This window comes from Miscanthus floridulus, chromosome 2 (assembly GCF_019320115.1).
Source record: "Miscanthus floridulus cultivar M001 chromosome 2, ASM1932011v1, whole genome shotgun sequence".
NCBI classification, from domain to species: Eukaryota; Viridiplantae; Streptophyta; class Magnoliopsida; order Poales; family Poaceae; genus Miscanthus; species Miscanthus floridulus.
The window spans coordinates 32,354,189-32,381,975 of record NC_089581.1 but is presented as its reverse complement, the minus strand read 5'-3'; the positions used below and the strand labels follow the sequence as shown (position 1 = coordinate 32,381,975).

Genomic DNA, 27,787 nt, shown 5'->3' with positions numbered 1-27,787 from the left:
GCTTTATGGGGTCTCACTCTCTCCTCATGACATGAGATGAGGAGAGGCCGCCGCAGCGCTCGGCGCACCGAGACGACCCACCGGCCGGAGAGCTCCACCGATCAATCGATCGATCGGCTGCGTGGTGAAAACGTGACGGAGCTCACGGAGTGAAGTAGCCTTACCCTTGCAGCCTTGCTTGTATGGAATTGGGCATCCGGCCAAGCGAGACGGGGGTTGATAATGCAGCGGTGTCTTTGCTGACTGGGGGCAAGCATGCATTATGATGTCCTGGGCCGGGGGTGGCCGGGTGGTGGGGGCATGGCCATGGCGTGCCCAGTCACCTATCACATTGCTGTCTCCAGGCCAGGCCAGGCCAGGTTTCTTTCTTTCTTTACACCGCGCGCGCGCATATGCGCAGCGCACTGGCGATGCCTGACTGAGCCTGCCTGCCCCAGCGCCAGCGGTGGCCGGCCGGACCAGTGGAGGGGAGCACCGGACCGGAGCACAACTTGGGCTTGCTCCTATTAGCACGGCCAACCCAGACCTAGCGCGCGCGGCACGGGTCCGAACCTGACCGGCGGATGCCCCCCCACCCGGACCATCCCGCGGCACTGCGGCAGCGCAGAGCGCACGCGCGGCGCCGATCCCCCCCGTGCCCAAGGAGCACGGCGCGTACGTGCGGCCGTACCTGCGCTGCGCCTATCCAGCCCGGCCGTACAGTAATATTTCCCGTGCCCGGCCATGTGAGCCTGGTCGCTCGTAGCCGGAGCGGTCGGCGCGGCACATGTGTAGCCGAATCTGAGCCTGGCCCGTTCCTGTCGCCATCGCCTCGCTACACGCTAGCTTTGCCGAGCTGTACGCGACCGTGCTGAGCTGTTGCGGATGACGGGTTGCTGTGGCCGCGCTCGCGAGCGAGCGACCCTATGGCTTTGATCTGATTCTTCTCGGGCTCTCGGCGGGCCCACGCGCCGATGGCGATTGGGAGCTTGGCGCGGTCGGCGGTTCCATGTGCCGGCCTGCCGGCCGGCCGGCCAGGCACAGGCAGCCCGCAGCGTGGGGACGGGCGCCCACCTCCCGCCCGCCCGGGCGGCTCCTCCACACACAAAAAGATAGCAGTCCACGGCAGGAGTCGAGCTCGGCATCGGTATACCTGGAGTAGGATGAACCGCTCGAGGTCTTGAGATCTAGGCCGTCCAATGAGTGCAGGATCACCAAGTAAGCTAGCACGGTTCCGTTGCGCGACGCACGAGCACTACGTACACGCTACCAGTCGCAGCGATGCAATGCAATAGTCCTCTTGGCAGCTCAGGCATTTTTTGTGGTTGCAGTGGCTTGTCACTGAAAAAGCAACAAGCTCTTGCATGCATCGTCAGCAAGGATGATGATCCGGGGAGAGGTAGCATCTCTCCGTCTCAAGCTAGCGAGGGTGGTGAAACGAGCGAGCGAGACGGAGCGCAACGCGCGCGAGCGGATCGGACGGAGCAGATGGCAGTCAACAAAAGGCCCAGCCCAGAGAGGCACATCGAAAGCAAAGTGTGCATGCATCTGTGTGCATGCATCACGCGTCTCTGCAGCGAAAACATCAGCAGCAGCAGCTGAGACTGAGATCAATCAACGAAGGAAAACATGGCATGGGGATGAGAGCATCCATCGGTTGGGAGTTGGGACCTGCCGTGGCTTCGTGAGTGTGAGCGTGCAACTGCAAAGCAAGGAGAAGCAAAGTCGAATTGGAGATTGGACTGAAAGAGGGAAAGCAGCCATTGCCATCCATGGGCTAGGTAGGTACGTACTGTACTGTACCTATCTAGTGCCTCTGCCTACAGCCTACCTCTACCTAGGTGCAGGAGTAGAGGGAATCGAAACTGTGGAGGACGTGAGAGGTTCGTTTCTTTTGACAAAAGAATGACGCTCCTCTCTCTTTCTCTCCCCGTCTCGAAAGGTACATCTGATTCAAGTCGAACTATTTTACTTTTGAATGAATTATAAAGAATAATCTAAACAATTATGATTTCTAAATATAGATGTACTATAAGAATGTATTTCGTAATAAATTTAGTAATACAGATTTAATATCATAAATATTTAAACAGAAGATTGTCATCCTGTTCGCTTGTTGGTTTCAGCCAGGCTTATTCAACCAGTCAACAGTGTTTTTCTCTCACAATAAACCAGCACCAGTCAGCCCAAACCAGCCCAGAAACCAACCAGCGAACACGCCGTGTTTAACTTAGCACTGTAGGTGGAAGTGTACCTATTTTTTCTTTTGAAACAGATGGAGTATATATGAATGCCACCACGCATTAGTAAGGATTGAAAACCATGGCAAGAAATGCTACAGAAATATGAATCTGACTATTAGCACTAATTTTCTTTGCGAGTAGGCGACCAGCCTAGTGTATAGCAGAGGACTTGGGGATCGCGAGGAGACGCCCTACTTACCAATCGTGTAAGGTCCTGTCGATCGGTAAGCTTCACATTGTCAGAAAACACCGCGAGTCGAGCCGCGAGCTGCTAGCTATAACAAAATCAGTTAACCGTCTACTCAATTACTGGTCACCGCCTACTCTCCTTGCAACACTGGAGAACGACCCACGCGCGAGTAACTGTCAGTTGAGACAGAGATCTCGAAAGGTGCAGTTCACCAACCGGTCGGAGAAAACTGCCCCGGCCTGATGAGTGATGACCCCCCCGTGTGGAGCTAGCAGAAGTTTCAACGCCGCCACAGAGACGCCGCGAATCCTCCTGCGCGATCACAGTGGCATCCATGAATTCCACGCAGGAGATCGAGGTGACGCGAACGCCCGAGCAGTGCAAAAGCCCCACCGGCGGTACAACACAACTCGGCGTCTCGGCCGGCGGCTCCTACTACAAATAAAGGTGCAGCGGCCGCGAGCGCATTGCATGCATGGGCCCCTCGAGGAAATGGCGTAAAAGAAAGCGAGCGCCAACACTGCAGCGGCCACATGCTGTGGGTTGCTGCTGGCGCCCCAAAAGAAAAGAAAAATGCTCGGAGCATATGGTCTGTTAGATTCTAGATCTGGCAGCGCAGCAGCATGGAACCGGCCGAAGCAGCCTGACGCCGAGATGGTCCTCGCGATCGGTCGGTCTGCGCCTGCGCCTCCTGCGATCTCGCTCGAGACCACGAGGAGGGGAGCGGAGGGACAGGCTCACAGGCAGCAACGACGCACGCGCGGAGACAGGCTTCGTCCAAGTAGTCGCGTGTCCGGCAGGCGGTAGACCCATATATGATCGATGGGAGGAGGTGAATAATCAAGTAATAATGCAACCGATCCCAGTCCAGAGCGTCACATGGGGGCACCGCGCGAGTCCCGACTCCCGACCATATACTGCTTGGGTCACTTGTTGGAGAGAGAACTGGTTTTGTGCAGCTGGGTACGTTGTGGAATTAAGACCTTCGCTGCCGGTGTCGAGCGAGGTCGAGGGACAAAGATGTCTCAGCGACGAAGCACCACGAGTAGGGCACAGTAACTCTACTCAGAGGGCCAAGGGCAGCTAGCGTGAACCTGCCTGCGGAGGCGGCCACGAAGACTCGTCAACCGAGCCTCGAATACTCTCTTTACGACGGTCCGGCCGGCCGGCGTCGTGGGGAGGGAGAGTGGTCACGCCCTCTTCATTCTCGGGTCGCGTACGTACAGCCCCCGCCGTCTCGTCTCTCACTCAAGCCCGAGCTGTGGTCACGGAGCAGTTCTGTTGATGTGCGTTGCGTTGCATGGTCCCGGCGGACCCGGCCCGGATCAGAGGGGGAGGAGGTGGGGGGCTCAGCCTACCCAAGCGCGAGCCACCGAGAAGGATTGCAGGAAGGAACACGTACGGCGTACCTACCCGCCACATGGAGCCTCCTGCTGCGCCTCACGGGCCCCTGCTGGCTCGTGCTCATGCTGCTCCTGTTGAGGCTAGCTAGGCTCCACCGTCCGGCACTCCGGCTCGGTGCGTTCCGCATGATGTTGTCTGTCTGTTCACTTCACGGCTTTCAGTTTCGGTGGTGTACCGTGTACCTGGTGCTCTCATCCTTTCTGGACTCGGGGTATGATTGTGATCGCACAGAGAAATTCCATGGTACTCGTCGCCCCAAATAATAGTTCCACGGCAGTGATAAGGCTAAGGCCCTATGTATGGCCCATGGCAACCCGCTGCTGAAGAAAAAACTTCAAGGTGTACTGTACATCCTGTGCAGAATTCACAAAATATATTTATCTTTTTTTATTAAAAGGAAAAACGTATTGACCTTTTTTTAGGTAACATAACAAAGGAAAATAAATTTCCCTTTGTGACCCCGTTTGCCAAATACTCCTCCACTATATGAAAAGTGCTCGCAGCTTTGCCAACTGCCAGTGTGTGTGTTCAGTTGACGCCGAACCTTTCTATCCTGACCCGCTCGTGCAAGGGGGATGTTTTCTTTGCTCCAGCTTCGCGAAAAAGGGGCTCAGCTTCGGGTCCCGATCACGATTAGTTTACGACCACACGCACGTACGGCGCCCTCCTCCGTTGGGCAGGGCCGCAGGGCCAGGGCGTAGCGGTAGTGGAAGCCAAGTCAAAGGAGCGTTCCTCCACCGTGCGGGTGCGGCTGAGGATAGCTTTTTCACTTCCAAGTTAACGCATTCGGCGCCGGTTGGCCGGTCCCGTTCGTTCACGTCGTCGTCAAGGAGCAGCACTGGGCGGGGGGAGGACGCCGGCACTGCCGTGTTTGCCTCGCCCGTGTCGCCCCGCCGCGTACCGGTCAAACCAGCAGCTGTTCTCGCTGCTGCCAATGATTCCTCCTCCTCCAGTTCTAGGCCCCTGGCTGGCTGGCTGGTTAGATAGGCGTAACAACTGGAGCAATCAGTGATTCTTTCTCACGGTGAACTCCAGCAATCAGTGATTGTCACGGCTGCTACTCTGTTCGCCGTGGTGAAACTGTAGTTTTCTTCTCGCAGGGCGCCGTTGCTAGGCCTCACGCGATATGACAACACGGCGTCGAGCTTAGAACCAGCACGGGGAATAGAATCTTTGCACGCTGCACATCCCAGTACTGGGTCCACACAACGTGCAACGTCCAGTGTTCGTAGCTCACTAGCAGTAGCTGAGTAGGCTGGAGCACGGTAGCGCTCCTGTACATGGCCCAAAACCAACCCAACAGCCTACGCCTAACAATAGCAATCACCGAGTCACCCATCCATTGGAACAGGAATTAGCCTCAGCCCTCAGGTCCACTTGCACGTCCACGCATTGGACGGGGTATCTCTTGTTAACCAATCAACCCACATACGATTAGGCACGCATCATTTGACGCAGACAGCCGCTACTGTAATGCAGGAAATTTCAGTGACACTGACAGCAACAAGCAAACAACCGAAACTGAAAGGGCTGAAAGGTTCAGCCGGTGAAGCAATTGCGCGTCAGCACATGGCGGCCTAACAGCCTCCACGAGCTACCTCACCGGTGGCAGCCCAAAAAAAGCTGCAGCTCAGAACGGCAAAGAGAGATGGGTACAGGTAAGCATTGCAAAAAAGTTTTATTGGCAAAGCGTTTGAACAAAAATAATTGGCGAAACCATATTATATTATACATGGTGGGGATCGCGGACACCTGTAAACCACTTTTGAAGACATTGTTTACTATATATAAGTCTATGACCAACTCCCAAAAAAGTTTTATTTTGCTTTTCCAAAACTTTTTTTGGGTGGGGGGGGGGGGGGGGGGGGGGGGGGGGGGGGGGGGGAGGAAACAGCTAAACTGGCCCTTAATCTGATCACTGTGTCAAAATATGTTCCCACTACCTCAAGCTGTGATCATTTGGTACCTTGTGAGAGCATAGAGCATCGTCGGCTTCAATCTGAGGTCATCACATCTTCATGCAGAAACAATTCAACTTCATATTTACGGAAACAACTTCTTTAACCTGTTAATGGCAACACCAGCCGTCTTGTTCATTGGTTCTAGAACAAGGGCATGGTTGAAATCTGCATATAAGACTGGTCACAATCAAATCCAGTTCAAACAAACAGACAATTCCTTGCATATAGTATTTAACTAAAGGGGAAAAGGAAAGACTGACCATCAACGGCATCCTTATAATAACCTAGCATCTCCCTTGCAGTGCCTCTCCGTAAATAAGCTTTCACGCTCTACCAACAACAAATGGATTGAAGTTAGAATATATAGCAAATAGCAAACCGATTATTTTGGAGAAAATTGCATTACCTATAGAAACATCAACCAAAATCAAATGTGTACACCGTTTAAAAATTTGAACAAAGAAGTCTACTAATGATAAATACAGTAAAAAATCATTGGGATGTTTCCCTACAGCACATCCATAAAGTTCTAATACAAATTGCAATATCGTGGGCTCCATTCTAATTTCGCATGTATTGAATACATTAGAATAACATCCATTGCACATTGCTCTGTAATAAAATGCAAAAGCCGAAAATACAAAAAAGCAGGACCAAACCTTTGGATCAAGGTCGATGGCACTTGTGCAATCTGCCTCAGCCTGACGGTAGCTGAAAGGAACCATCGAGTAACAAAGAAGTGTTAAAAAAAACACTCATGTCAAATCATTAAATTTTTTTAAGAAAAAAAGTGCTAGATAGGGGGAAATCATACCTAGTTAGTTCTAGAAAGGCAGCAGCTCTGTTGCTGTAGTATGTAGCCACTTTTCCATTTAACTTTATTGCTTCAGTATAGAAATTTACTGCCTTTTGCCATTGCTTTTCCTTAAATGCAGCATTACCCTGTCAAGAAGCAAACATTAAAAAGAAAACTAGTAAGAACAATGTTAACATACTAATCCTACAAGAAATATTTGCTTCATATTGCAACATAGTGTTACTAAGTGGCAATACTTGATTGTGCATAGTTACAGGGCATATGAGAAATAAGTATGCCGAAGACTGTTGGCACAGTAGGACTATGTAACTTAAGTGAACTACCATCCGGATGTTCTTTGACACATTGAATGAGCAATAAGAAAAATTAACTTTCTTTGATGCCATAAGGTTCTTCTAAGTGAACATTGTTTTATTGCTGTTAAGCCAGAGTGCTACTAGAGGATCTGCACAGGAGTTAGAAAATTTTACATCCTACAAGAATGTGCAATAAGAAAAACTAACTTTCTCTTTAGCAGCTTCAGCTGATTCTTCATTCATCGCCTGTTGACTTGAAACACTAGATTTCGCTAGTATTTCCACTTGCTCTTGGATGGTCGTATACATGGTTTGAGTGGTGTCCAACAAAAACCGATCACCGCCATGCCTAGCAATCAATGAAACTGAAATGGGACACTTATCATGTGTACCTAAAGGAATAGAGACCTGAAATGGTCATCAAACAGCTGGGTGTTAGCACAGATCTAAAGAGTGCTTACTGGAAAAGCGCACACGCTATGCACCTAAAGCTAGGAATGATAGTGAAACTCATCATCTTTATCCAGATGCATACTCCCCAAATATTCACCCAAATTCTATTAGCATATTTATTCCATAATAAGTATTAGTGTATGACATGGCACTATCAACTAAAAAAAAGGGCATGTTTGGGGCACTATCTATCAATGACTACTTATATTCACACCCAGGTTCAAACCTAAGTCCTAAGAGTAGTGGCTTCATTTACGCAGGTTGCAGTAGTATAGTATCTGCATCTCCAGTTCTCCATCACTCAAAGAATTTAAAAAAAAAGAGAAGAGAGAACTTTCAGGTCTGGCATTCTGCTACTGATTGAGCCCTTGTAATAAATCATCTGTCCCCTTCCCTTGTTTTCCAAACATCGTTCAATTCTGTTGTTAGAGTCTGAGTAATCTGCTACACTTTGGAACAACTTTGCAAAGATTCTATTTCATTCAGAATAAAGTTTGCCCTACCCAATAGAAGATCTCAGTAAACTTAATTATTCTGCTAGCTTAACTCATGCTGTGTAAAGATCAACTGATCGTCACTCTAGGACTCTTCATTGGCTCAACAGTGCTTAACTACAAACTTCAGACACTCTACAAGCTGTTATGCTTACCATAGGACATGCATTTCGCTAGTTTATGTCCATGACATGATAGCAGTTATTATATTTATCGCTTGTTAGAATTTAGGACTAATGTTCAGTGTCCTGTTCAAAATGCCAATGGAGACAAATGATTGCAAGCTTGCAGCCTCATAAAGAAAAAGAAGGTTCAGCAGATCACTGGAAGAGAAGAAAAAACATGTTCACATAGTTTATGTGCTAGTAAACCCAAATTATCAGTGAAAGATGGTCTACAGAAATACTGTACCTGGCAACACCCTGACATACTAGCTAAAGACATAAGGCATAATGTCTGAGAATTGTAGCTTTCAGACGAGAGCTCCTTAGCGTTAAGCTTTGGGGGGCACCCCAAAGCAGTTGGAATCACCAGAATCCCATCATCCTGTGGATTAGCACATCATCAGAAAATAAGGCATTAGTACTACACTATTAAATATTAAGTAAGATGACAACAGCACATTCAGTGGTACTACTTTTCTATATATACAGAAAACCGATGGATCATAGAACACAAACAGTATTGCCAAAAGTGCATGAGAAAGGAAAAAACAATCCATTACAAAGATCAATCAGGAAATTTTTTTACAAAGGATTCTTTTTCCACAAAAAGTAAACTCGGTTGTTGCACACACTGGGAGACACTACAGTATTACACTTAGCTGAAACATTACTTTCTACAATGTTCCTTCGAGTGGTTAATTGTACATTCTTATTAGTAAGAACAAAAAAACATGGAATGCATCAGATTCAACTGTGAATGGATAACAAAGAACAGAATTGTTCTCGAACAAAAAATAGTAGAATTTGGTCACACATAGTGTTTCTAATAAACCATTAAAGCTTGATCATAAAACTGTGCTAACTGCTAAGCAATAAAAAACATAGCAACATTTTTTAGTAATATTGTTAGCGAGCACTATCATGAGCTCGCAACTGAACAAATAAACAATAGTCCATTCTGAAATCAATGTCCCAGTACCTTAAGAAGTTCACTTAGAGCAGAGCGTGCTTCTTTCCTCACATCTTGGCAGCCATCAATATCTGAATCACCATCCTCAGACAAATCACTGACTATGCGAGCATCCACAGCGGGCTTAACTGAGTTTATCCACTCCATATGCTGATCTTTGAATTCCCGCCTGGATCCAATTCGTGAATTAACATTATTACACCAAATGATGCCAAATTGCTAAAGGATGACAAATTGAAAAAGCTAACCATTACAACACACAACTGACAAGTTGAGTTACAATCAAGTAATAATAGATACAACAACAACAACAAAGCCTTTCAGTGTCAAGCAAGTAATAATAGATAGGGCATAACAAATTAACAATAGATGTGGTGGGTGCATGGACAAAATTTGCAATCATTTGGAGAACTAAAGGATTTGCAATTATAAACCACAGAATTTGCAACTACACTCTGCAGGTAAAAAGTCCAACTTACGGCCCCTTCGTATTGAGTTGCATGCGCCGACCAATTCAACCCAAAAGCTTAAGATGATGGGGAGAGGTGGGCAGTTCACTTATATTCCAACACTTCGGAAGAAGGGGAATGCTCAACGACTTTTTCTAATTTAATTAACATTTCAACTAACACCTAATTATTTGGATCCTAAAACAATCTTTCCGAACAGGCCTTGAGAGCTATGTGTCAAAAACCTATAAGCAGCTTCAACTAAAGTTGCTGGAGTACTGGAAGACATAGATTGCATAGTACAAATAATATTTCACATCCAACCATCACTCCTTATTTCTTTAATAGCAACAGTATGACTGTTAGGAAGACACATACTTGTGAAGTGATCTCATGGCGGTACAAAGTGCTAGCAACAGAGGGAACTTCGAATCCCCGTCCTTATGCCCATTTGAATAGTTACTCAGGCTGGATATTCTTGAACTCATATAACTTTCGAGATTCACACGACGTACTTGTCCTAATAAAATAAACAAGAAATCCTTCACCATTAGGAAGTTAACTGCCAGAAAAGAATCCAAAAAAGTTTTGAAATAATGAAGGAAATCACAAAGAGTAAAGTAGTAAACACATACTTCCAAAGAGCTTCTCCACAGATTTTGTCACCACCTGAGTAAGTCTCCTAGTGGGTATCTTCAAAAGTTCAAAGCAATCATCTGCTATGTAAAAATTTCTAGGTTGGTGAATACCAGCATAAGGAAGTCTAAGAAGAAGATGCCCAACACGATGCAACACACTTGGATCCCTTGCAAACCAACCTGTAATAGAAGAATAAAATATTGGGCCATACTGAGTTCAAAAAGATTGGATTCAGAGCACGGTTCTGAAAGAGGTTACGCCACTCATGACATAAACTCCACACTAAGGAGAAAAATACTTCCATCAAATACCTATAGTGTCCAGGCTAGGCGCAACAGGAATGACACCACTGCTGGAAACCACAACATGCGAAGGCCTGAATGCCAAGACACCACAATAAGCACCTGGTACCCTTACACCTCCAATCGAGTCAATACCTGCCGAACCACATTTTCTGTACCATTAATCAAATGAAAATAATATTGTATTATTCTCGGTATCCTGTATAATCAATTTATATTTTTTTCTGTTGAACACACTATTCCTCGGTATATTGTGTGTGCGTTTTTTCATAAACATTAGAACTACTATACCAAAAAATAAAAATCAAAACTAGTATGGAAACAACTCTTACCAACCAGTATGGTATTTACGGGCAGGTTAGTTCCAGTTTTTGGTTCCCTGGTAGGATCTTCATATTCTTTCTTTTTACTTCTATACATCATACATTGCACAATCTGACTGAATAATTACCATGAGCAAAGACACAGCATAAACAACGAAGTGACATCATCCCAATGCATATTTCAAAGTGTGAATAGCATAACACCAGGTAATGAAGGGACAAGAAGGAAATGGCTGTGACGCATGGATATTGACGGTTCTTTTTTTTTTTTCTCAGACATGCATAAGAGCTTCGTATCATTATAGTGATGGTTCATGACCAGAAAATTCGACAATTTATTCCATCCTTTCAAAATTTCGTCCAGTTTGATGATTTTAAAGAGACTGTCAGACTGTGGAACAATTGGGAGGACATAAATACTACTGAAGAGTCATCCCTGAAAGTTAGCAGAGAAGATACTGAAGACCTTTTTGAGAATAAGTTTTTTAAGACCATCTTTGGGGAACAAACTTAACGACTCTTGAATGCCAAAATCTTTGCATGCCGGACGACTGACGATGGTGTGCAATGTGAGGGTGAGATCTATCATGCTCTTTCTTAGACGGGAGTGGAAAGAAGTCAAACAAGGCTTTCAAACAGAAATTACTGCACGCCTTTACACAAAAGCATGAGGTTTTGGGTGAAATGGTTGGTGCACCAAGCTCAATATTGACCAAGAGCCAAAAGTCAAGTTTGAAAATTGTCTTCGATATGTGAGGGGCGTCTGGCTGGAGTCTAGATATGTGAGGGGCGTCAAAGTACGCTTGTTTGCGAGAATAAGTTTTTTAAGACCATCTTTGGGGAACAAACTTAACGACTCTTGAATGCCAAAATCTTTGCATGCCGGACGACTGACGATGGTGTGCAATGTGAGGGTGAGATCTATCATGCTCTTTCTTAGACGGGAGTGGAAAGAAGTCAAACAAGGCTTTCAAAACTGAAATTACTGCACGCCTTTACACAAAAGCATGAGGTTTTGGGTGAAATGGTTGGTGCACCAAGCTCAATATTGACCAAGAGCCAAAGTCAAGTTTGAAAATTGTCTTCGATATGTGAGGGGGCGTCTGGTCAAAGTACGCTTGTTTGCGCATAAAGATGACGGAACAGAATAGGATCAAGATCAGTGTGTTATTCCGCAGCAGTTCTATGGTAATAAGAGAAAGACACCCTAAGTAAACCAAAATAAGAGAGCTGCACATAAGCACATATGCAGTATACTTCAGAGCTGCACCACAATAGTTGACAGCTACCAACTCTATATAAAAGACACTTTTTACAAGAACTGAACCATAAGAAAAGAATATTTGCACATACTAAGAGAGATATGTAATGATTCCAACTCTAACCTAAACATTTGAAAAGAAATCTCACTGTTATATCAAAACTTAATGATCCTTTCTTATATTGCACTTTACAAATGATTAGTAGGATTAAGCCCTCTTTTGCAACATATTGTGTGAACAGTGCACCAAAAGAACAAATTCTCGTGAAATGAAAACATTAAAGGGGAAAATATCAAAAACATATGCAAGCATTCATCAAGATTCAAAGCATGTTTTTTTTTTATTTTACTACGAGTTGCATGCAAACTGATACCACTTTTCTTTCTTTCTTGGAGCTTAGAGAATAGAGATGGTTCAGTTGGGTTCCCACTGCTCGTAAAGTCATAACACATGTGATATTATAAGATTTATTTAAGATAACTAAGAAAGCTTCAGTCCAATAATAACCAATGCCTCCTGAATAAAGAAAGCTCGTAGCATGCACAAGCTGTCCAGAAATTCTACAAATATTTATTAAAAAAGAATTAGCTCACCTAGGGCAAAATCTACCATTCCACCAGCAACTGCAACAGCTGATCCGCTTGAACATCCTCCTGGTACTCGATCCGGAGCAGCAGGATTTGTTGGTGTATCAAAATATTTATTCTCACCATGGATACTGAAAGAATAATGTGCATTATTAAGTTAAACACACAGAATACAGATAAAAAAGATATCCTAGTAAATGCAACGAGTTTTTGTTATCATTATGATATGCATAAAAATAGAATCAGCAAGAGACAAGGAGAAATCAGCTCTACAAAACAAATGTCAAGGAAAAAATATTTTACCTGTATGCCATCTCATCGATAACAGTTTTCCCAACACAAATAGCACCACCATTGACAAGAGCTGAAACCACTGGAGATGTTTGCACTTCTGCATCGCGTGTCTTTGCCCATTCAAGATTGCCGAAACTTGTAATATAACCACTGACATGCAATCTGCAGACCAAGGGTAAATAATGCAAGATGACAGAAAGCACCATTGCAGATGTACTACTGATCTACCGGTTGTCAGTTCCAGAAATAATGACATGTAACTATTTCATGCAACACTTGGAAGAATAAATTTGACCCCCAGGTAGGGCAAGCATTTATATTAAATCTTCTTTCTCATGATTTGCGTGCAACAATTATCAAATATTTTATCAACACCTACAGATCTGAAATTACTAGTGTGTCACAAAACAACAGCAACCTTTCTACCATAATATATAGACATGAAGAAGCATGGCATAGCATGAAAATGCCCCCCCCCCCCCCCCCCCCCCCCCCCCACCCCAACCCACCCACCCACCAAAAAAAAAACTACATGAACGTTTTCAGAGAGTAGTGAGGGCAAACCTATATTATATATCTATACGTTGGCATAGTATTAAATATTATTTTTTGGTAGGGTAAAAAGTACAAGAAATTTATAGCTGCTTCTTAAACGCAAGTAGAAGCAATATTATCCTTGGTCCAGATACTAATTCACCGGGTGGTGGTCACTACATAACCAAGAAGCCAAAAGTAGTATGATGAATGACTAATTATTTTATTCCTTAAAACCAGTTTAGATTTAAGAATACCTTATTTCAAGTAAGTAGCATTTATACACCATATACTGCTGCAGATACAATGAGATGGTTGGCATGCAAAGTATCATGTTGAAACTGGTAGAATACTATCTTATGTCTCAAAGTTCTCAATGCAAACCACTTCAACCATACTTTAAAAGAAGGTAAAGCCCTGTCTATTTTTATGGCAGGTAACTGCAAATCCCATCATCAGGTAAAACTCTGTTCCATTGGCGTTGCTAGCGCCCAGATGCTGTGTCCAGATCTGGCACTGGACGCAGCATCCGCCATCCATCTGTCCTATCCCTTTGATCCACAGTTCATTTAATTTAATCCACGAGTGATAACATATCTACTTCTAATTAATCCAAGCACAATGGGATTATTGTCATTCATCCCTTTCCCTCCACATCTGCCTACCTCTTGTGCCAGTGCTGTTGCTCTCGTGCGGAAATTCAAGGGCTGGGTTAAAAAAAAAAACCTCACCCCTGCTGTTCCAGTGACGCAGCTGCAGAGATATAAGTAACCTGCAGCCGCATCCTGGTTGCTCCTGGACAGATGCCCTGTGTGTATAGGGCCTTCAGGGTGTTTTTTCGGTCCTGCAGCGAGAAAATCTCTTCTTCACCTAATACCTGGGGTGGTTTTTCCTCCAAGGGCTGAGTTTTTAACATCCAAGAAAACCCATTGCAACAAATCATTTAAGTTATCGAAACATTCCGTGAAAAGTAACGAAGCATTGCCGCACCAAGTGCTCCATGGAGGTTCTGGTGGCCAGAGTGCTGCTGCCGCGCACGGCACCAAGGCTTGTATCGGCGTTGTTCTTGACGATGATAATCTCCTCCAAGGATGCCAAGGTATGCCACCTGCCCCTCTACCTTCCCCTTCCCCTTGACTTCCTCCTTGACCTGCGAGGGAGCAGGAGCAGCCGAGCAGGACGCGACCGGCAACCATGGCAGCCAACTTCTCCATGTTAGAGTGGCGGTGGCATTAATAGGGGGACATGGATGCTGCTGTTTGGTTCCTGACAGATGTCGTCTCCGGTATCTCGGATTTGGTGTGAACAGCACTAGGTTGGTGCTTGGAGAGATGAGGTGTGAGGAGAGAGGAGGGCACGGGAGTGGATAGAAGCAAATGGGGAATTGGAGAGGGATGAGGCGTGACGAGCAGGGGGTCAATGGAAAATGAGTGGTGGAGGTTTGATGGTGGAAACTGTGTGTTTTAATTAATTGGATTGGAGAAGTGGGCCTACGCGGAAGGAGTGACCAATGCGTCGGACACACGATGAGGAGCATTTTCGCTGTTTCATTCATGTTCCTTTGCAGCCTTCGTTTTGGTATCAGGAAAGTCATGCATAAAGTTGTCTGATGTGAAGCAATTTACTCGGTTCCAATAGCATATCCACATTTGCAACGGAAAACAAGCTCTGTCATTCATGCTCCTTTGTTGATCCCTTTTGGCTCAGGCAGGTCATGCACGAATTTGTCTAGTGTGAGGGAATTTACTGTCAATTGACAGAACGTATCCACTTTTACAACGTAGAGCAAGCTAAAGAAAACACACAATCATGTTATGCTGCAATAGGTAAGAGCAAAAGCATACTATACTCTGGCATGATGGGCATCCAATGCACCATGTCAAATGAATTTGTATCGCCCTAGCTCAGTGATACCAGCCAAAAATTCCACCACTCACAACATCATACGTGACATCAATAACAAGCTAGCATTATCCAATTGATCGAATAACTAATCATGCAGCTCTAAAAAGCCTTCCACCGATCCAAATCCGACGCGAAAGCATAGAATCAACCAAACACGAGGGTCAGGGGTCGCTGGAACTTACGCGTCAGCGATGGCGAAGCAGAGTCCGGTGAGCGGGTGGGGCGCTTGCGGTGGTGGAGGCTGGGGCGGCGGGAGGAGCTCGAGGCGAGCGATGAAGGCGCCGTGGTCTGGGCGCGCAGGGCGCCTCAGTCGCCGCGCCGCCAGGAAGACGCCCGCGATGCCGAGGCCAAGCAGTACCCAGAGGTTAGAGGCGGCCCCTGAGGACGCCATGGACGAGGATAGCGGGCAAGGGGAAATTCGAGGGCTAGGGTTTTAGCACGGCGCTCGGGGGGTTTGAGGCGAGCGTACGGGCGCAGAGGAGGACGATGGACGGCGAGGGCTGAAAGAGGAAGGCGAGGCGGCGTGAGAAGAAGAGGGCGCGTGGTGGATTGATAATACCGCGGGCGATTGGCTTCTTGCAGACCTAAAACACCGAGGCCTTGTTTAGTGCTGTAAAGTTCAAGAGCCTCACATTGAATGGACGTTCAGATATTAATAAAAAAATAAATTATAGAATTTCTGAGTAATTCACGAGATAGATTTATTAAGCTTAATTAACCTAACATTAGGACGTGTGTTACTGTAGCACTTTATTGTCAGGTTATGAACTAGTTAGGCTTAAAAGATTCGTCTCGTAAATTAGTCGTAAACTATACAATTAGTTATTTTTAGTCTATATTTAATACTCCATGCATGTGTCAAATGTTCGATGCCATGCCAGGATTGATTTCAGGCCAGTATAAATTATTGAATGGTTCCTAGCGAGAAACAATTCTAGACCATTCGGGCTACAAACGAATGGGCCCTTTAGGGGAAGATAGCTTGTTGAGCTAGTTTGATGACTTGTTTTAAAATTGTTCTAATTATTACTCCTTTCATCCTAAATTATAAGTCATTTTAACTTTCGTGAAGAGTCAAAATATTTTAAATTTAACCAAATTTAAATAATAAAATAATAACATTTATGATATCAAATAAGTATCATTAGATTCTTCATTATCTGTACTTTTATAGTATACATATTTAATGTCATATATCTTTGTAATTCTTTCTATAATTTTAGTTAAACTTAAAATGCTAAAGTTAAATTTTAATTTGGAACAGTTGGAGTACATTTATTTTTCTTTTAAAATCAAAATAGTTGATTTTAAATAATTTGTAACTTTAACTCGGTTTGTTAAGGTTGGTTTTAAAATTGTGCATCAAACAACGCACGAAACTATAATAAAGTACATGTGTGAAGTATGTTCTGAGTGTAAAGCTTTACTCGTGATGACAGCTTATGCTAAAACTCGGCGGGTCAGCCCCTGAGTTTCAAGACTAGGGTCCAGTTGGCAAAGTTCTCACCACGGGAAAAAAAAAACAACATCAAAAACATGAAGCGGCGAATTTAGAATCGGTTTTAAATATTTTTGTGACATTTTTAATCAAAAAACAACATCAAATACAATCTGTTTTAAATATTTTTGTGATGACAACATTTTTTTGTAATTCTATAAGCACGCACATGCACAAACATACTTTTATAGCACCTCCGAGAAATTGAACATGTTGATAGTAGGATTGACTAACTCACCACACGTGTTGAAAGAATAGTGGAATTAAAAGCATTTGTACCTAACCCATTCGATCACAAGAAACCTAACTAACACAACGCAAAGTTCACCACTAGCATAAAAGTTGAATGCGAATTGCCAAATGTTCAAGTAATAAAGTCTCTTTTTTCCTTGTCCACGTGAAAACAAGAAGAATACTTGAAATGCTTATTTTTTATTTAAATCTTGAAGATTTTTTTTGTTCTTCACATGATGATCCATTGTTCCTCTTGACCCTTCATCGGATTGTCCGGCGCTACTTTGCGTCGATAACTTCTCTTTGGCCACCTCTCTAGTCATCACGGTGATTTGGTGGTCTTCTCCTTCACTTCAGTGGATTGGCCGGTGGTCACTTGATGTGAGAACGAGATGAAAATACATGCAAGAGCAGAAGGCTCGGTATGGCACATGACATGTGAGTGGAGGAGAAGCTTTGGGCCTCAATTCTTTTTTGATAAAGGGCACCATAGGCACCTCAATTTTACATGGTGAGGAAATGAATGGACGTATTTTTATGTTTTGAAACAAAAATGGATTCCTTAAAAAAATCAAGGAAGTTTTTCTTTTAATTTACAGTACATATGTGCTCTCGTGTACATGCGCTATTTATGAGCACGCACATACACAACATGTTTTTAGAGCACCTCCGAGAAACTGAACATGTTGATCATGAGATTGACAAACTCACCACACATGCTTTGTCGACTTGTCTTGTATAGACATTCCTTGAAAGAATAGTATAATTAAACACTAAATGATAAAATTTAGTAAGATGCAAGCATTTGTACCAAGCCAAGAACTTAACCCATTCGATCACAAGAAACCTAACTAACACAACGCCCAGTTAACCACTAGCATAAAAGTTGAATGCGAATTGCCAAATGTTCAAGAAATAAAGTCTCATTTTTTTTCTTGTCCACGTGAAAACGAGAAGAATACTCGAAATGTTTATTTTTTATTTAAATCTGTCCAGAATTAGTTTTGCTTTGACATTGATTACCTCAACTAACTTCTTTTACTTGCACCAATAGTTCACAAGCGTGCTAATCAAGTTTTCATATTCATCATTACAGTACGGCGAGGCCATATGAAGTGAACCTATCCGTCATTTGCATTTGCCGCGCGGGGACCAATGCCCTCCATTAGAGAGACTGTTCCTCTTCCTTCAAATTTGCAGAAAATTCTACCAGTACTTGATAGCTAAATCCAAGGACCACTGGCATGATGGACTAGATCTCTGGAGAATGGAGTCTAGAGCTGCTGAAAAAGATGCAGCATCCTTATGAAAACACAGTATCAAGGGTCTGTTTGGTGACGCCCACAACCGCTCCAGATTATCTGGCACAGTGCAGCGACACTGTTCACCTGACACAGGGCACTGTAGCAAGACGAGAGAATGCCACGGCTGGGGCTGGGCTGGCCAGCCCACCCATATGGGCACTGTTCAAAGCCGGGGGCTGGCTGGTTGCCGCGGCTGGGGCTGGCCAGCTGAAAGGTCCTTGTGTGGTCTTTGTGCGGCTGGACTTCTGGGATTTCCTCATGAACAACCCATTGGTCGTTCTGCCAGCGCGACACATATACATGTTGTCGTTTGTCCTGTGGACGGCCCAGGACCTCCTCTACTTCGTCCTCTTCGGCCTCTTCTTCGGGTAGCGGTGCTGGTCCGGAGTTAGCAGCTTCTGCGACCACTATGGCCTTCCCACGGGTTGTAGCATCGACAAACGTGCTCTGTGCTATCACCTCCGGCTGCTGCTCCTCGGTCTGTTCCGTTACCCTTGGTGCTGAGGTGTTGCCCTCAGCGGGGTTAGTGCTCGGAGCACTTATGCTTGGCTCGGCTCTTCTCTCGACCCCCTGCTCGGGGACTGTTGTCTGACTGCTTGTGGTCTGAGGCTCCGGCGGACCTTCTGCTATGAGTTCCTCCATGGCCGGCTGCTGGGTAGTCTTCTCTGAAATTGTTGGCGGAGCCACGCCACTCCCGGCTAGTTGGTCCGAATTTTCGGTGGATGCCGAACTAGTACATCCGAGATAAGTTCAGAAGGCAACCATAATCAATACAAATTGCAAGCTTACATCAAAGTTACAAATACTTACATGTTGGAAGCGCAGAATGATGTGGCAAAGGCACGTCTCTTCGGTCGTGCTTGCTCCACGTGCTGTGCGAGCGACACCTGGTCTCCCTCTACATCCAGCACCGACGCTGGGGCTTGGTGCTCGACCCCTCCGCTGCTTGTCCTTCGCGCTGCAGTGGTCGGTGATGTGGGTCCCACCGGCACGGAGGAGCCACCTTGCTCCGTCGACTCCAGTTGCCTCCTCCTCTTTCGAGGGACGAGTCGAAAGATGTCTGCATCCTCTCCCTCCTCTGTGTCATCATCCGACAGAGTAAAGATCGCCTGACGACGCTTGCTGGCCGCCGGTCGCTTACCAGCAGCTTTGGCCGCTGCCTCCTCTCCAACTCCGAGCACGGCCCAGTCGACGTCTTTGATCCCGGCGCTGGTCTGGGCGGTTGGGTCGGCAACTTGCGGCCAATCTACACCAGGGGGTGGCAACATGAACACGGTTGCTCTATCCCGACCATTAATTTGGGAAACAAAAAGGAGATAACACAATAAGTTCCTATTACAATATAAGACTACGGGTACAAAGCAAGATGAGTTACCTTTGAGGGAGGTCGGGCGAGCTTGAAAGCGTGCTCGATGTCGCTCAATCTGATATAATTTGGATCAGCTAAGTTAAATAGCTCTCCAATTCTGGCCCTGACTTCGATCCTATCAAGCGCCTCCTGTCTCGTCCTCGTCGGGTCTACGCTACCTTGGTACTCGTAGCCAGGATGTACCCTCCTCTGGCAGGGCTAGATCCGTCGGTTAATGAAGCTCCCGACCACGCTCGGACCATCCAGTTTCTTCCATGGGATCATTCCAAGTATTTTCTGAAATCTGTTCCAGGTGCTCGGGCTTCTCTGACCAGCTTGTCCTCTTCTCTGGAATAAACCCCACGTCGCACAGTGTGATCGTGTTCGGCTCTTCGCGGATGTAGAACCATTTCTTGTACCAGTCGTCAAGCGACGTGTTCCAAGGGCAGTGCAGGTACTGGGCCTTCATCCCGTCACGGAGGTTGGGGTACACACCTCCGGCTATCTTCGAGCCGTCGCTTCCTTTCTTCCACAGACAGAAAAGATGGCGAAAGAAGTCGAAATGGGGCTGGAAGCCGCCATATGCTTCGCAAAGATGAATGAAGGTGGAGACAAGGAGAATCGAGTTGGGATGCAGATTGTAAATCCCAATCTCGTAGTACAGACAGAGCCCCTGAAGGAAAGGGTGCACTGGAACCCCAAAACCCCGCTTGAAGAAGTCTTCGAAAACCACAATCTCACCTGGTTGTGGATCGGGGTACCCCTCGCCCTCCGGCGCATGCCATCCTACGAGTTCCTTGTTATGGAGTACTCCCATGATGACGAGATCTTCGATGGTCTTCTCGTTGCTTCTCGATTTCCACCACTCCTTCGCCATGACTCCTACTTTCTTCTGTGCGTCACTTTTCGTCATGAATCCGGCCTTGCTGATGAATGGAGATACGGTGGAGGATTGATTGGTGGTGATTCCGAGGTATTAGGGTTGGCAAGAGGAAGAAGAAGGTTGCGGCGGCGAATGGTAATGGGGTTTAGTAAAAAGAAACTTACTAATTCTATACTGTATTTAACCAAGAGTTCTATCGTTTCATCTGCCCGAGATTCTTGGGAGACGTGCGCACGTGCCGCTGAAAGGACCTAGGATGTCGCCTAAAGGGGGGGTGAATAGGCGTTTCTGAAAAATCAACACCTTTAAAAGCGGAAACGATTAATAATAGGAGTTTCCAAAATGGAAACTCCAAATCAGAGTAATACCACCCATCACAATTTAGCCACAAAGTATATAAAAGATACTAGATAAACCTAGGGAGCCAAACAACTGCAACCAAAGAGTTGAATCAAAATGCACTAGTCAGTTAATGTCGGAAGTCCCGACAGTTTGGGTCAGAACTTCTGACGTGTCAGAAGTCCCAACAGTTTGGGTCAGAACTTCCGACGCAAACTGTCAGCACTTCCGACCCCTACAGGAAATGAACTACAAGTGCTAAAATGAACTTTGTGATGCCGATAACTTACAAACCCACTTCCTAGTGGTAAGGTAAGGTGTTGGGTCACTCTCTTGATGCTGATAAGCCACCACTCCGTAGATTGAGTCCCAAACCCTAAGAAATAGCTAGAGAGAGGGAGACAACCAAATACAAGTAATTTCGAGCAAATCACAACAACAACAAGCACGCAGGAAACAAGAATTTATCCCAAGGTTCGGCAGCCCCACAAAGGAGCTCCTATGTCCTCGTTGTTGAGGTGACCACTTTGGTCAGAGTCTCTTCCACCTCCTTGCCTCACTCAAGGATACCACAAAGGTCACTTGAGTTTCTTCACTAGAAAACAAGGGTAATACAAACTTCCCAAGGCTCTTCCACAAGATGGAAGCTCTTGGGCGCCGCCTAGCTGGCTAGGGGAAAATCCCCAAGAGTAACAAATGCAAATCAAACCAGCTTGACGAAGAAATCAAGTGCTCAAGCTTGCTCAAAGTGTTTTTCTCACTCAATCCACTCTCCAATCACTCAAACCCTTTGGGAATCAAAGTTGGAAGCAAAGGAGTGAAGAGAGGGGAGCCTAGAATGCTTGGGGGCTATTTTGGCCGAGTGTTCGTTGTAATGAAATGAGTGGGCAACGGTTAGAATGGAGGAGACGGGTAAATATACTCCAAGGCAAAATCTAACCGTTCAGATCTACGTCGGGAGTTCCGACGTAGATCTCAGGACTTCCGACGTATGAAGAAAACACTGTTCACGCGAGGTCAAAAGTCCACGGGTGCAAGTCAGTGTCGGAACTCCTGGCAAACGTCGGGACTTCCGACGGTCAGAACTTCCGATGTTCATCGGGACTTCCGACGTGCACAGTTGAACAAACAGTCAGCACCACTGACGCCGGGACTCCTGGCCTGGGTCAAGTCAGTGTCGGAACTCCCGACAAACGTCAGGACTTCCAACGGTCGGGACTTCCGACGATCGGGACTTCCGACGATCGTCGGGACTTTCGACGGACCCAGATAGCAGGTCAGTAGAACCATCGATGCCGGGACTCTCGGCTTGAGTCGGGACTTCCGACTCACGTCGGGACTTCTGACGTCCACAGTCACCGCGCAGGCTGTTATTGGGAGACAGCACTTTCGGTAGGAGTCATGACTTCCGACTGTCGGGAGTTCCGGCTTACGTCGGGACTTCCGACACCGACAGTCACAGAAAATTATTCTATGTGCTCGTGAAGTGCTAGAGTGTCTCTCTTTTGATTTAATTATTATGCTTGAGCACTCTATCTTCCTCAGACCACCTAAACTTGTATCCCTCTTAATAGTACGGCATACCTATTAACTCAAGATCAAAAGAAAAACGAAATTAAACCTTTTGAGTTGATCTTCTTTAAATTGATGCCATGTCTTTCAATCTTTATCAAGTGAGGGTGCCAACATGTCAAAATTGATCTTGTCACTTGAGCATAGCCATCTTGAGCACGTGACCCACTAAAGGGCTAGATGCACTTTCAATCTCCCCCTTTTTGGTGATTGATGACAACTTGATTAAAGCTTATAAAATGATATAAACATTTAAACTTTTGGGTTCAATAATTTATGAGAGGCTCCCCCTTAATATGTGCTTATGATTAGAATTCACAAAATGACCTCAAATGTCAATTGCACATACTAAAACATATAGGAGACTCCCCCTAAATCATTGCATCCATGGGGTGCATGTGTGTGTGACAAAGTGAAACCATGATGCATATGACAAGATATATCACACAAGAATAAATATAAAGGCATCACATCAAATATTTTCATTCTAGCATGCATAGTCCTTATGAAAATAAATATAACACATGTAATTCACACATAGCACTCATTACACATTTTTCTCAAGTCCACAAGCCACTAAAATATAAATAAAGATCATGTCTCAAGAGATACATAGATAAAGCATAAGTAAGTCCCATCTCTCACATGATACAATCTATCTCAAATCCAAGATACAATAATGAAGCTCAAAAACAAGAAACGACAGCCTGCAGTACATATCTTCAGGTACAAAGATAAGCAAATGAAACTATCCTGAAGCTTTAATCAGTCTCTCTCCCCCTTTGTCATCTATCACCACAAAGGTCCAACAACGATATACTAAGGACAAAGGGGCTACAAGCTATCACACAAAGCACAAAGGATGCTTAAGGTTCAAACTTTGTATTAATCTCTCCCTTTGTATTAAACTCTCCCCTTTGTCATCTTAAAGAGGTTGTACTTGTCACTTGTTAGCAATTCAAAATAGATCAAGTACATGAGTTCACCAGCTCATGAACAAACTCATACACTAACCACTAGATCATATAATTATTTAGGCAATAGTGGTAGTTTATGAATCTAAAAATTTTCATTTATAATGCATGATCCTATAAGCATGTACTATATGCACTAACCGTATACTAGTAAGGGATGAAAAATGATCATGCACAATACAATGATACCTTTACTATGTTGGAGAGGAAGATGGTCATATAGATTTCAATTCATTTCTCCAATAGCACCATGAAGTCCAATTATAAGCTTGGTGAAGACCAATAGATACCAATTCTATGAATTCCTATTCTTCACCCATATGAATTGAGAATCACTAATGATCAAGTGCACTCTTCTTATTGTGGTTGGCTTGCTTCTTCTTTGATCATTGCTTGCTTAAGAGAACTGAAAGATGCACCACTTGAAATTTCATGATACCACTTGAAATTTCATGACTTGTTCTCTTTTGGGTGTTGCTTGCTTTCTAGACTAATCTCTTGATTTTCTTCAACCAAGTACCTCAAATGTCCCTTTAGATTACCACTTCGATTTTAGCCATCCAAGCCTAGAGCGAAGTGACCTCTCTCCGAAGAACCATCCTTGATACTCACTTGAAATAACTTGAAAGAAAATCACTTGATCCACTTGAAAGATTTTGTTTAATTGATCCATATTGTTGGACTTAATTTGATGAATAACTTTGAATCATTCTTTAAGTCCCTTTCTTTCTACTTGTTTAAGTCATTTTCTTTCTATCAAAAGATCTCTAATTATCACTAGAATTTAAACTCCATCTTCATCTTGATCTTGGTCTTAATCTCTAGCTTGAGTACCAAATGTGTACTAGATACACTCTTCAAACAAATTATCTTGTACTCATCATTTGTCATGCTTCTATCTCAAACCAAAACCAAAATATAGGTACCTCAATCACTTATAGATATGATTCTAATTTGAGACCTTTGAATCTAAGTGACTTTTGATCAATCCAATAATTGTCACTTTCCTGGCAAATTCTGTACTCTTGAAAGAATAAATCATATCTCCCAAATTATATATCCAAAAACCACGAAATTTGGTGAAGATGTGACACACTAAGTCTTCTAGTAGCTGTAAAAATTTGAGCTTCTTTTGACTTCAATATTGCTACCAGATTTCACATCTTTCCACACTGCTACATGCTGAAAACTGCTGCACTATAGCTGACAAAATCTACTCCAAATCCAAAGTATCACTTATCCAAATCTCATGAAATTTGCACAACAACTAATACCATAAGCGTAGAGCATGCAGACCAAACTTCAAGCCAATACAAATAGATTTGATTACTTAAACATGTCTATGATCACTGCTAGCTCAGATTTTCAATATTGGACAGATTTCAATAATTGAGCTATTTTTCTCCAAATTGAACCAAACTTGAAATCAACTTGTTTGAATACTCTCACAAGACATATGTCCATTCAAACCACTTACTAGAAGAAATCTTATGAACATATCCAATCAAACCAACTTCAAACTTGATTACTTAAGCATTTAATCCATTCAAACATCTCATAGCAAGCAACATATGCATATATATCCAAATCAATTAACTCATATGCACCCAAATAAACTTTGATCAATAAGAGATATACCTTGATAGCTTATGATCATCTTTGTAAGCTTCAACTCCACTTATTTGTAGGCCTTCAAATATATCAATAAATTCCCACAACTTGAATATGATACTTGTATGTTGATAGCATATGGACTTCACTCAATTTTGACTTGGCATTGGGATTGAATTGCACTAGGCTTCAATACTTGACTCAACATATGATGAACAATAATAATCCCATTGAACCAAGTCTCCAATGCCATGGTAACAATCATCCACTTTTCGATGGTACCCAAACTAGTTTGGGTCCTCTCATGTTAGACGCAACATACTTAGGCATAGCCTTAGTATGAATAGCGGATTTTTTTTTGCAATACTAACCAATAAGGTACCATAATAAACCTTTCTAGGCATAATATTTGCATCAATTGAAATAGGCTTATGATTCTCACTTAGGGGACATGAATTAGCCAAGAATTGATTTTCTCTTTTTCGAATATTTGGCAAATTTATAATTTTCAAAACTTGAGAGAGATTTTAAAGGGATATAGAGATTTTTATGTACTTGAGAGAACCATGTCACATGTGATCACGCAAATAATCAACCAAGGGTAGCAATAATCACAATATGACATGACTAGGTCACAAAGACCCAAAAACCACATGATTTTCAAAAACCACACCACCTACACATGCTAGTTAGGGATTTTGAAAAACATCTATCCTATATCACACAAATGCACACACTAACATATAAAGGGCCTTAGATGCACTTACAATGCATGTATGTAAATACATACCTTTGCCTTGAGCCACAATAACTGAGATAATACATGGCATGACAACATCATGTTGACCTCACTTGTCAAATAATCATACCATATATGAAATCAATTTTCATCCAAAGGACTACAAATAATACTAGATAGATTTGTTAGTCCACAATATCACCACTGAGATAATACATGGCATTACAACATCATGTTGACCTCACTTGTCAAATAATCATACCATATATGAAATCAATTTTCATCTAAAGGACTACAAGTAATGCTAGATAAATTTGTTAGTCCACAATGGTGCAAAATAGAAACTGAGCTCCCCCTAAATAAGTACCACAAGTAATTTGAATGACTTTCAACAAGCACTTTATTCTTTTAAGAATTTGGGAGTCAATTTTCTATTTTGACAAACACAAAGTAATTTGCCATATTTAAATTTCGTTGAGACATACTCACAACCCACTTAGGTTTGATAGATCACAAGCTTCTAAGCAAATTAAGGATATATGAAATCATATGGATCAAACCTCAATTGCATTCCAATTTGTGCTCTGGTTCCTGCCATACCAGACACGTCCTGTAGACATACCAAACACGTCCAGCATGTGAAGAACATAAACACTTTTCCTTTCTGCCCTGGCCATACCAGACATGTCTAGTAGGCGCAAGACAGAAACAATTGAAGCGCTGCTTGTGATTCTTCATTTTAGCTCTAGTACTTCTTGTATGCCTGCATCTGAACAAATGCATTGCTCTACTAGAGAGCCATTAAAAGCATCACATGGCAAATATGATAATGATTAAATAAAACTAATTAGTCACTTCCAATTATTTCACAAATATGCTTATTTGTGAGCCATTGAGCACTAAACACAAAGTGGCTATCCTATAAGGTCTTTAGGTACTTGTTACCAATGGTAGAGATGAAGTAAACGATATGGTCATTGATTTATCTTCGGGTCAACCATATATGAGATTATGATAAGAATTGATTGATAGATTGAGTGAATATTTTTAATTTGCTTGCTCAACCACCCCGAAGCTATCATCTCACCACCAAGTACCTACATTATCAAGCTAAGCACATTTTGGTACCCAACTCTTGTTGGGTCCTTTTGGGTTAGTCAACAAGTGCTTAGGCACCCAAATGGCCTTAGTACTAGTTTGTGGTGAACACATCACCTTGCTAGTGCTAATTCCATTTGTGGTCTTCCTAAGCATATTATCATAAACAAATGTGTTCGGCTTAGGGATGTTACCATTTGGGCAATCATAGCTTAGATGCCCTTTCTTCCACAAGCATAGCATATGCGACCTTTATTTGCTCTATGCTTGTTTTGCTTGTATGGACATCCATTAACCTTGTGGCCCATCTCATTGCATCCATAGCATCTTCTTGTTGCAACTTGGGCTTCCTTTCTTGCCTCCTTGTACATTGGGCATTTCTTGGTTGGATGCCCCAACTTCTTGCACATGAGATAAGTGCTTTGTCCATCACTTTTCCTTTGGTTGGCCAACTTGTTTGAGGCCGTTTGATCGGCCACTTCACACTTGTCGGCCCAACTCTTGTGTGGACACATGGTAATCTCATGTCCATTCACTCCACAACCATAGCATAGTCTTTTTCTATGTTTCTTGCTCTTGGTTGTGTTGGCCTTGCTTGAAATGTGATTCTGTTGTTGGGATTTGGAGAAAGCAAGGTTTGAACCCTTCTCAAGCTTCTTCACCATATTAACACGGTTATCTTGTGAAGGTTGTGCTCTCTCCTTACCCTTCAATCGAATCACATCATTTCTTAGCCTTTCCACTTCTTCCTTAAGCTCTACATTTTCTATAAATTTTTGCTCAATCGAAGATTGGCTTGCTTGAGAAGCACACTCATTAGCATAAGAAATATTCAATTGAGATTGTGTACAAGTGAGTGTGTGAGTGGGAGGTTGAGATGATTTTACCATTGTAACCACAACCTCATGAGCCACCTCAAGC

At 43.8% G+C, this 27,787-nt stretch overlaps 1 protein-coding gene across 1 annotated transcript; it reads right to left on the bottom strand.

Annotated features, from left to right (window-relative positions):
* Positions 1–5,677: 5,677 nt before the first annotated feature.
* On the bottom strand, positions 5,678–15,823 carry LOC136538370 (outer envelope protein 64, chloroplastic-like). The gene is made up of 13 exons (XM_066530348.1): positions 15,449–15,823; positions 12,837–12,989; positions 12,540–12,664; positions 10,371–10,496; positions 10,056–10,238; positions 9,799–9,940; positions 8,981–9,140; positions 8,249–8,383; positions 7,098–7,298; positions 6,592–6,719; positions 6,437–6,488; positions 6,038–6,107; positions 5,678–5,942 (listed from the first exon to the last, which is right to left on the bottom strand). The coding sequence occupies exons 1-13, from the start codon at positions 15,655–15,657 to the stop codon at positions 5,860–5,862; spliced, it is 1,767 nt and encodes a 588-aa protein (XP_066386445.1). The 5' UTR covers positions 15,658–15,823; the 3' UTR covers positions 5,678–5,859.
* Positions 15,824–27,787: the final 11,964 nt, after the last annotated feature.